The 10,729-nt window shown below is 37.3% G+C and overlaps 1 protein-coding gene across 1 annotated transcript in view; it reads right to left on the minus strand.

Annotated features, from left to right (window-relative positions):
- Window positions 1-10,527, minus strand: part of CAMSAP2 (calmodulin regulated spectrin-associated protein family, member 2) — an 88,848-nt gene extending 78,321 nt beyond the window's left edge. The window contains 1 exon segment of the mRNA XM_009884791.1: window positions 10,389-10,527. Within this exon segment, the coding sequence (XP_009883093.1) occupies window positions 10,389-10,527 (139 nt within the window).
- Between the last annotated feature and the right edge of the window lie 202 nt (window positions 10,528-10,729).

Consider the following 10,729-nt stretch of genomic DNA (forward strand, 5'->3'; position numbering starts at 1 on the left):
AAGATAACAATAAAACTACTAACAAAAAAACCCTAACAACATCAGGCTATGATACTGCAATCTTCTCTTGCCACTTCCCAGCCTCACTTACTGACTCTATAGGACCTACAGCCATCCACTACTATAAAAAGCACTGATAATTAAGGAACACTATAAGCTACTAGGTACCTGCTTCCCTAGGTATTATTTCCATCTATCTCAGTTCTACCTGTCCTTCTTTCTTTTCCCTGTTTGTCTATACGTTGACTATTTAAATATTAAGCTCATTATTTCTGCAATCCCTCAAGATCCATCTCCACCTCAGTATCAGGAGCTCAAGCCTCACCACGGCTTTATCCTGTATAATTACAAATGCCAACTTTTAAAGCATCTTCATGCTATTTTCTCAAGCCAGAGAGGATTAGAAAACATTTTTTGTAAATATCTCACAATGCACAGGCAGCAGATTTTGCCTATTTTGAAAAAAACAAACAAACAAACAAACCCCAAAAAAATCCAACCCAAACCCAAACCACTCCAAACCACCACACCCCCTTTCTGAATCATGTGGGAAGTTAGATGGGGCAGGGGGCAAGAGAGAGCAAGAGATAAATCCATTTGCAATTTCTTAGAAGACCTAAAAAAGCCTCATTCTCATATGAAAAAATACCTCTAGGCAGGAGCAGTTAGCTACGTACAAACAGAAGTCACATACTCAGTGTTTTCGACTCACTGAAGACAATGACAGATTTCAAGTCTGAAAATATGAGCCAGAAGAGAAATGCAAAGACAGGAAATAACAAACCCATTGCCTGTTAATGAGCAATTTCTGATGTTCTGTACCACCGAAACATACCCTAAACTGACAAGATAAGATGCAGTAAATGCATTTATCATGAAAGAGTGATATCCACTACTGGGATTTAATAATAAAAAAGCTCAATAACCAAAAAAAAAATAAAATCAAGATTATAACTATCAAAGGCAAATAGAATTATTTATAAAGGATATTTCTGCTTCTGAGAAATATAGTAAAAGAAAATTATGTGTATGCCATTTCTTTTACTTCATTGGTGTTCACAAAAATAAGTCTGGAATAGAAACTTATTGTGTTCATAAAAATAAAACTGGAAAAGAAATTTATTAGAGAAATAGAATATAGAAACAAGGGGCTAGGAAAAGAAACTGTGACTACAGATATACTCCGAGTTGATAAAAACAAAAACAACAAAACATGCAAAAAGCATACAAGTAAGGAATCCCTACTGTAACAAGATCAGAAGTCTTCACAAAAATTCCCGTCAGACTTCCCTTTGCACAGACAGAAACACATGCACTTTTCCCCATTTATAATGTGTATCAAACTGTTTGATATCAGAATAGCTCTTGATAGAAGACTCAAACTGTGGTCTCATTTTTGTTATAGTTTTAAAAAACAAGAAGTGCAGCAGCTAGACATAGAGGAAACTCTTCTTGTTACTGATCTCAAAGTAACAGCCCTTCCAGAATCGGCATGCATTGCTTCTGCAGTCCTGTGAAGGGGAATTTCAAGGCTACATCCAGTTCTCAGCAGATTACCAGAATAAACAACAGGGCCAAAGCCTTTATTAACAATTCTGGCAGGATTGGAGATTGTTAAATGGCTCCGTTAGACAGAGAAAAACCTTAAGGCTAATTCCCAATATGTGCATTTTACCAGTCCCTTTCCTTTGCCCAGCTGACAAGAGTCTTTCAAGTAAATGAACAGTTTCAAAATAAATACCTTGTTGCACATACTGCCATAAAGTACCAGTTGACCTTGAAATTTGTGGCAAAGTACAGCAATTATGTTAGAGGGATATATCAGGGACATCAAGTTCAGGAAGCTGAGCACATGAAATATGGATGACACCAAGGGAAGCAGGTGTTATTTCTGCTGGAGAGGCAGGGGGAGGATCTAACCACACTCTTCCAGCACCCAACGGGCAGGTTTCCGAAACATGGACTCGGACTGTGCAGTGAAGTGACAAACGGCCATGGTAACAAGCTGCCACAAGGGAAATTTCAACTGGATAGAAGTAAAAAAGATTCTTCACAGTGAGAGCAGCAGAGCACGGGTACAGGTTGCCTGGGAACTCAGCTGCAAAACCACCATCTGCAGCGACTTTCAAAAATTGAGTGGACAAGACCCTGAGAAGCCTCTTCTAACTTTGAAGCCGGCTCTTCTTGGAGCTGGAGGTTAAACCAGGTGATCTCCAGAGACTGCTTTCACTCTATTTTTTTTCCTAAAATTGTCAAGAGGACCATAGGTTTCAATTCTGGAAATATCTTCTTCGTATGGGTTTAAAAAAAAAATACTGAGATTTTGAATTTTGTAAACATTGAACTGTGAAGAGAATAAATTAAGCTAATGTACAAGTTCAACACAGAGAAAAGAACAAAAAGGAAATATCACATTAGCCCAAAACAATAATGTAAATTTAAGAATCGGGCTAACTTTAAAACAATATTCAACATATCTTCAGGTAATTTTTCCATAAATTATAATAGAGGCAAAAGTCCTGCAGGTGCTCTCTTTAGAGAAGGAAAAAATAAAATATGAGAGGCCTTATTCCAAGCTTTAAAGCAAACAAGGGATTATTATTTCTCCCAGCCATGAGATAGAATTGCAACTTAACTTTCCATTTAAACAGACCGTTTAAAAGGAAGGAATAATCTAAAAATAATCCATGGCTCCCACCCCTGAATTTACCTTTAAAAGCTGTTTTATAAACAAAACTTTCTGCCCAGGTGAATGTGAATTACTCCTTGGACGGTAGTATGAATACCTCCTTTGGAAAAAAATTACTTGTAGTAATGTGAAAAGTCTACACTTTCTTTAAAAATAAAATCTTTTTTTGTAAAGTTTCCAGACTTTCACACAGATGAATACAACCCTTTGAGTTACACGATTATGGAGTTTTTCAAGTTTATAAGAATGAACAATTCCAGATTTATGCATGTTTGCATTAAAGAAGTCCAAAACCTTAGAAGTCTTTATCATCAAGGTCTCTTTTTTTTTATTGCAGAGGATAATATAAGCAAATATTTCACCATGGGCTTTTCAATTAAAATATACATCATTCTTGGGAGCCGCAAGGCCACATTAAACCTCAGCCTAGAAAACTTCCATCTCTACAGGTTACTGACGTCAATCAACAAAGACATTAAGAAAAAAAAATATTTGTACAAGACTAAGATTTAACACAATGAATTCTCTCATGAAAATTCTGACGAACACCTTTAGCCACTTCCTAGTGCAAGCCAGTAGATGAATTTATGCCAAATCTTAATGGATTCAATTACTTGACAGTTTTCTGCAGGACAGCAAAGGTATGGTTTGGCCATAACGCAACAGTGTTAAGCTACTTCATTCAGACTCCCGCTTGCCAACAAGGGTTCTGGTGCCACACTTGTCATTCAGGCACATGAGAGCAGAGCTTGCATGGAAATCAAGAGTTTGAGGACTGAGAAAAGGTCAGAGAAACCTGATTTATATTATTTTGCTTCTGATGATTTTTTGTAGTTGCCTCAGTAGAAGAGAGACATTTCAATTTGCTGGTTTATTTTGGAGACACCTTCAAGGGCTCTGATGAGTACCCCAGTTCTAAGATTTACAGCAGGTTAGTAATCCGTGGATCAAACTGTTGCTACTGAAAAAAGAAAAATCATGGAACAAGACTTTTAATCAGAAAGCTGAAAATGAAATGAGACATTTGATGTTAAAAAAGAATTTTTACTTTTTGGTTTGTTGAATCAGTCCACCACTTACGTTGTTCTTGGCTAGCAGGCAGTAGGTGTACTTCTGCCTAGAGGCAAGTATCTAAAAGGTCAACCTCTATAAATTTATGGCAGACTAAATTTCAGTATCATAATCCTTAACTTTGTCCATCTAACTAAACTGAACTTGAGAGATTCTTGGATTTACTGTCACAGAAGTACTGTGAATGAACAGACCCAACCCTCCTGCCTCTAGATGCCACAAAAATAGACCACTATCCACCACTTTGACAGCAGTTCTGCTTTTATAAGGGATTTTATATTAAAAAAACCAAACAAACAAAACCAAAAAACAACCAAAAGCTAAAACACAAAAACATCCAAGGACAAAACATTCACAAGCTCTACCTTCGTAGCCCACCTAGACTTCAGTTATTTTTTGAGCACCGAGAATCACATAAGAAATGCTTTGCTGGGTCACACTAATTATCTACCCCATCCATTATTCTATCTTCAGTAGTACAGCAGGAAGCAGTACTCACAAAGCATACAGCATTTGTCTGGTCGGGGCATTTCCTATTAAAATGGGAAAATTTATCATCTACTTTACTAAAACCTGCATATTGATTCAGGTTTTGATAAACAAAAGAATGACTTAGAATTAACCTGGCAATAAAGGTATCAATTCTTATTAGCATAAATGCCTTCAGAACTTATTTTTGGGAAAGGTAAGATATAAGAAATACAAAGATAATAATGTAGGTACAATCCCATCTCACTCAGCTCGACCCCTGATGACTATAATAGTCAAGATATGATTTAAATATACTATGGAATAGGGGAAAAGATTGTTTCAGAAGTTTAGAGATAAGCAATTATTATAAGACTTTATTAAATCAAAGAAAACTTTTTGCCAGTCGTAACTAGATAGACACGAGCTGACACATCTGCTTTGGTGTCTGCCTTACAAGTTCTCTTAGTTTAACACTGCTTCTAATTGGAAAAAAAAAAGAAAACACATAGGAAAAAGCTAGAACTATACAACTCTTACATTAGGCAAATAGATTTCAAACACTACGTTACAAGTCTGTAGCAAAAATGTAGAAGGTTTATTACTACCACCCGATCCAGTAATAATATATTGTCCAAGAAAAAAAAAGAAGGGGGGGGAAATTCCTCTATTTTTCTTACAAAGTCTTGGAGGTTTTTCACCCCAGCCCTGTTTTCGGGAACGATCAGCAAGAATATTCATTCATGTTTACCAAAGCAAGTAGTTAAAAGTTATTAGCTTCAGGAGAGAAACTGTATCCAGTTTTGCTCATTAAAATCCACCAGCTAGCTATAGAAATGAAATTACATAACATCTAATTGAAAGGTGTGAAGTTCCTGATTAACGGCATATAAATACTCTTCAAGTTTGGATGAGAGCCACCTTTAAACATGGAGTCACTTAAGTAACCCAAGAGATTACCCTAAATTGGGGCGGGGAGGGAGTTAAAATACATCTGCAGTAGTAACTGCAATGATGGTCAAAAAATACAGAAGAGAAACCAGGTATAGGTAGAAGAAGAAATATATTTCATCTCATCGCCTGACATAGGTGAGCATTTGGCTACAGTCTCTTTGTCAGATCTATTGCATTCTGCAGACAGGCACTCCAGTTGTAAAGACGAACAGCTTCAATGACATGAAGTCATTGAAAGAACAGATTATAAACTACCCCACCTGAGGTCTATCATGTAGTAAGAATCCTGACAACAACTGTTAACTAACTAATTCACCTTCCTGTACTTTTGTACATGCAGTCTACAACCTCAGATGACTCTGCCAAACCTAACAGATCCAGAAGCTCATACAATTATTTATTTACTTTAAAAAGTGATCTACAGTCAAACCATGCTTTAAATGTGTTCTACAGAAAGGAGTGATAGGATCAACTTCTAAGTAGACCATTCTCAGTAAATGATCAACCGATTTTAGTAGGATTGACCAAAGTATCAATTTGTCAGCAACTATTTTAGAGAGGCTATGGAAAGGAATCTATTAAAAAACAATTCCTCACAGGAATCTCAAACATTTGCTTTTATACTCCAACTCTTGCACAAGCTTTTGCTAGTTGCCACACTAAGTAAAAGCAAAGCAATTAGGTCTGCTAGGAAAAGATTAAAAGATGTTCTGGCCTGCAACGCTCAACTTAGCAGATGAGAGTATTTAGTTAAAACTTGTTTCTGTCAGATACACAATGTTCATTTCCTCCCTTCATGGTTCTACTGGCAACATGTGTAAACAGCAGTAAGTAGCTGCGTATGGATTCTGAAAATATTAATCATCAGAAGAAAGCTATTTTTAAGTTTCTTGGGTAATGTTTAGTTGCAGATGATGCAATTTGTAATCTATTGCTTCAGACACCTATAAAGGACAAATGGAATGTTAAAAGGTGGATGGACTATTTTTTTGACTGCAGAAAACACAACAATGTTTAAGACAAGCGCTCAGACTTGTGCAGCTTTTATTAGTTTTTTTTGTTTATTCCTGTCAAAAGAACCCTCATGTTAAATTGGTGAAATTTATTAGTGTAGCAGGGTAATACATTGTATGGACAGTAGAACAGCAACAGATTTAACTTGACTTCAAAACTGTTCCCATAATTTTCTTTTTTTTCCCCATAATTTTTTTTTCCCCCATAATACATGTCAGAGATAGTCTTAACTGAGTAACTAAAAATTGGATGTAAAGCTGTCCGAAAAACAGTTTTCCAAGAGTAGTCAGAGGTCCCCTTATCAAATGGGAAGAATGTGTACTTCAAGGTACAAGAACTAGTATTTTCATTTATACTAGCTGAGGTTCTAGAGAAGCTATTCCAAGCTACAAAGGGACTGAAAGCATTTTGGAGGACAAAATTATAATTCAGGATGATTTTGATAAGTGGAAGAAGTGGTTTGAAAATAGGATGCAGTTATGTAAGTATAGCTGCAAAGCAGGAACCTACAACTGTACAATTAGAAGATGGGAACAACTGAGTAGGCAGCAGTTCTGCAGAGAAAGATATGGAGCTACAGTGAATCACAGACTGAATGAGTCAACAATTCTAGGCTGATGCGAAAATGACAAACATCATATTCTAGTGAATAAATGAGAATATTATAGGTTGGAAAGATGAAGTAATTTTACAGATCTACCCTGTAGACCATTAGATCTAGATTTAAGTACAGAATCCATGCAAAACTGACCACAGAAAAAATACAGGGGGGAGGAGGGGAACCTAACTGAAAAAACAAAACACAGAGTCCAAAAAAGCTTGACTTACGAAAATGAAGTTGAAAAAGGTCTCTTTTGTCTAAACAGCAGAACAGAGAGGAGACACTGTTTTTATTATGTTGAAGGTGTTATAAAGAGGTAAGGCACCCACCATTCTCAGATCCAACAGGAATAGAAGAAGTAATAGGTTTACAGTGTAGCAAAAGACATCAAGATTATTATGCTGTTCTAACATCTAGAGATAAATAAGGACTCAAATTGACTAGCAGACATACCGTGGGATCTCCATAATTACAGATTTTCAGAAAACAGGCTAAACAAACATCTGTCATGAATGATGTATACTTAGCTCAGCCTGTCTTTAGGTCGGTGAATGGATAACAAATTTTCCAGCCACATTTTCTATGACTGCAGTAGAGCGACAAGACAAAAACTTCACACTCCAAAATAATGAAATCCACTTCTGTTGTTTTAGAAATAGGACACAGAGTTACACAACATCAAGACCTTTTTTAAATTATTCCTATAAAGTAGGTCCCGTTATACTTTTAAGTTGAAGTATATAATATCAATATAGTTCAACCACTTCTTTGGAAAGCAGTTTTGCCAAACTGAAATAGTTAAATCACAGCATTGGCAGTTAATGTTGAAATTTAATGTTTGCAGATTTAATTTTTAAGGTCAAACATTCCCACTTTTATGCTTCATGCTTTTTGTTAATTTTCCCCCTTTCAGTTACTGTAAGTTGGGTCACTTAAATCATTTGCTTATTACAAAACATTTAACCAGGACACCTGTCCTAACACTGATACATTTTCTTGCAGTAAATCATCAAGGCACAAAATCCTGCACTCCCTTAACACTTAAATATGAACGCTGTCTTCAATTATTATTTCTTAAAAAAATCTTCATACAAGATACCTTCAACATGACTGTTAGTATACTTTTACTCTCCTAAGATGCCTTACTAGTAAGACAACTTACTTTGACCTGCCTGTGTTGTGGGCCAAACTCTATTCTTGCAGCCTCACTGAGGACCACAGCAATATACAATTGATCTCTCCGTTTTTGGATGCAGATATCCATCAGAAGTCACTACTACAAGTTAATGAACAGTAGCTATTTCAAAGTCTTTTCAAGAGAGAATTCTCTTCACAACACCTAGCCAAGCTGCATCCAGAGTTTTGATGGTATTAAAACATGCTTTTAAGAATGTGAAATGTCCATGGAAAGATGTGCCCATTTGATAGATAATGATTTAGATTTCTTCAATAGATACAAGATTGCACCAACTTACACTTTTCATTAATCAAAATGAATGGCATTAATTTATTTCAGAGAGGGTGGGGAAAAATCTTTCATTTCCCCTGCCCGCTTAGGGAATTCCAACATTTCAGGGATAAAAAAAGAAATGAGATGTGGCATCCATAAACACACTAATCATCCTTTGCATTTCCTTTGTACAAATGGATATAGCAATAGGTAGAAGACACAACTGAGGTTGTGATCTAGTCCAAAGAATTAAAATAATTTAACAAACCCAAACTTCCTTCCTTCTTGGAAAAGGTGAAGGTCAGTTCTTCTGTTTCGCTCCAAACATAAAGGAAGTATTTTTATTGCAGACATGCAAGTCCTATATACTGTTTTTCCCTACTTCAGCCACAAACTCTTCTTTGAGGCTACTAGTGACATTAATCTACTGGAAGAAGTAAGAGATCAGAAACACTACAACTGTGTAAGTTTACCTCTCTTCCTACTATTACATTATGGCAGTATTTAGAGAGCAGATGGAGCTATTATCTCCTCTAATCACGTTTCATTTGTGCATCTCGGAACAACCACAGTAATGAGGAAAAAGGTAAAGGAATTTGGTTTGGATCACACTTTCTATAGAAAGTAGCAGAAAAGTACCCTGCAAGTTGCTTTACACATCCAATAGAAACTAAACCAATATAAACCAAAACATTTCAACCCCAGGCTAAGAATTTGTCAAACTCCAGTAGAAAAAGGTTTTCAGGTTAGAATGCTGGGTTATATAATTGCACAAGCACTGTACACCCAGAATCCAATGAGCCGAGCCTATAGAACCAAGCTACCTAAACAGACAATGATCTCTGAAAATCTCGAATCAAGTACTTCCAAGAATTTTCACTACTACTGTTTTCCTCCTCATGTCTGCAAAGGTAACAAAGCTATATATAAAAATATTATATACTTTCCCAGATTTCCTTTCACAAAGGAAAGTAAGTAGAGTTTACTGACAAATCTTTATATGGAAACAGTATTTTGATCTTTTTTTTCTTTTTAAAGTGATGAACATGCACTTTATTTCAGTAGCTACTGACCTTACTGAAATTTCACTAGGTTCAACCACCCTGAAAGTAGATTTTTGCAAGCACCACGTCAAATATCATCAGTTCCCAGGGTACACCTTTAACCTTGTTCAAATACATAACAATGCTCTGGCCCAAAATGCAAAAGGTACAAAATTCCAGGAGGAGGAACTTTTTCCTGTTATTCTACAAAGAATAGGGGTAAAAATATTGACTGTTAATATCTAACTCACCTTTCAAAGAAAGCCCCTCTTTTTAATCCACAGAAAATTAAGTGATTCATACACCACAGCTATATTTAAAAAAAAACAAACCAACAAACAGCTTGGTAAATTTTCAAAACGCTTCCCTCAGAAGACCTTTGTAAGAAGTCTGGTATTCCTCAAGGCCCAACAATATCTCTGGCATAGAATAATAGGTCTGGTATTCCTCAAGGCCCAGGTTTTCAAAGACAGAGCAGTAATGCCTTTCGGAGGCATTACAATCAATTCCATTTACGCTTGCAGAGAAGGACTGCCTTCTGTATTGTGCAGGCCCAAACCTGGCATTAAACGCTCTTTTCCCTGAAACGCTTCTTACTGCTTAACCTCTCAGATGGCTACAGGCTACTGTCACGCATGTCAAAACCAACAGTGCACATCCATTTCCATTGCTAGCCCCCAATTCAGCTCTTAAACAATGTTAGGAAAATTTTCGAGACGACAGACAGACACGGATCGCTGGTGTTTTTTCACATTCTGGAAGTGCGAGCCGGGGAATAAATAAAACACAACTTACAGAGTTCATTTTCTCAAATAGATTTGTATTAGCTCCAATACACAAAATTTACTCACTATTGGAAACAGTGGTACTACTACAGAAAAATTACAGGTAGTTAAAAAAAACAAACGAAAACGAAAAAAACCCACAAGGTTTAAGGGAACCTAAAGATGAGGGAACAGCCCCAAACCATTTCCTACGCACCTCCCCCCCCCCCCCCCCCTTTCCCCGCTCCTCAGGGAAGGGCTCGCACGTCCTCAGGAGCGAAGCAACCAAGCAGGAACCAGCATCAAAGAAAGGGAAGAAGACGACGCCACCTACCTGTCCCAAAGGCTTTGGCCACCAGCCAGGCGAGATTACAGGCGATTTTCGCTCGGGAAAAATCATAATGGTCAAAGGGTTTGATGGCAGGAACAATGAAAGTCTTCCTCATCTCCTTGGCGTCTACGGCATCCCCCATCTTCTCCACAGGACCGCCGGCAATTCGGAACTTACATGGTTGTTCTTCTTCCTCCTCCTCCTCCTCCTCCTCCCGCGGCCGCGAGAGACGTCTGTAAATACGCCGACAGCAGCTGAGGGCAGCGCTGAACCCAGCTGTCCGTAAAGGGCTAACGCCGCCTCCCGCCTTCCTCTGCACAGGAATGTGGCAGAGCCCGAGTGTC

This window comes from Charadrius vociferus, unplaced genomic scaffold (assembly GCF_000708025.1).
Source record: "Charadrius vociferus isolate BGI_N301 unplaced genomic scaffold, ASM70802v2 scaffold163, whole genome shotgun sequence".
In the NCBI taxonomy this organism is placed as follows: domain Eukaryota; kingdom Metazoa; phylum Chordata; class Aves; order Charadriiformes; family Charadriidae; genus Charadrius; species Charadrius vociferus.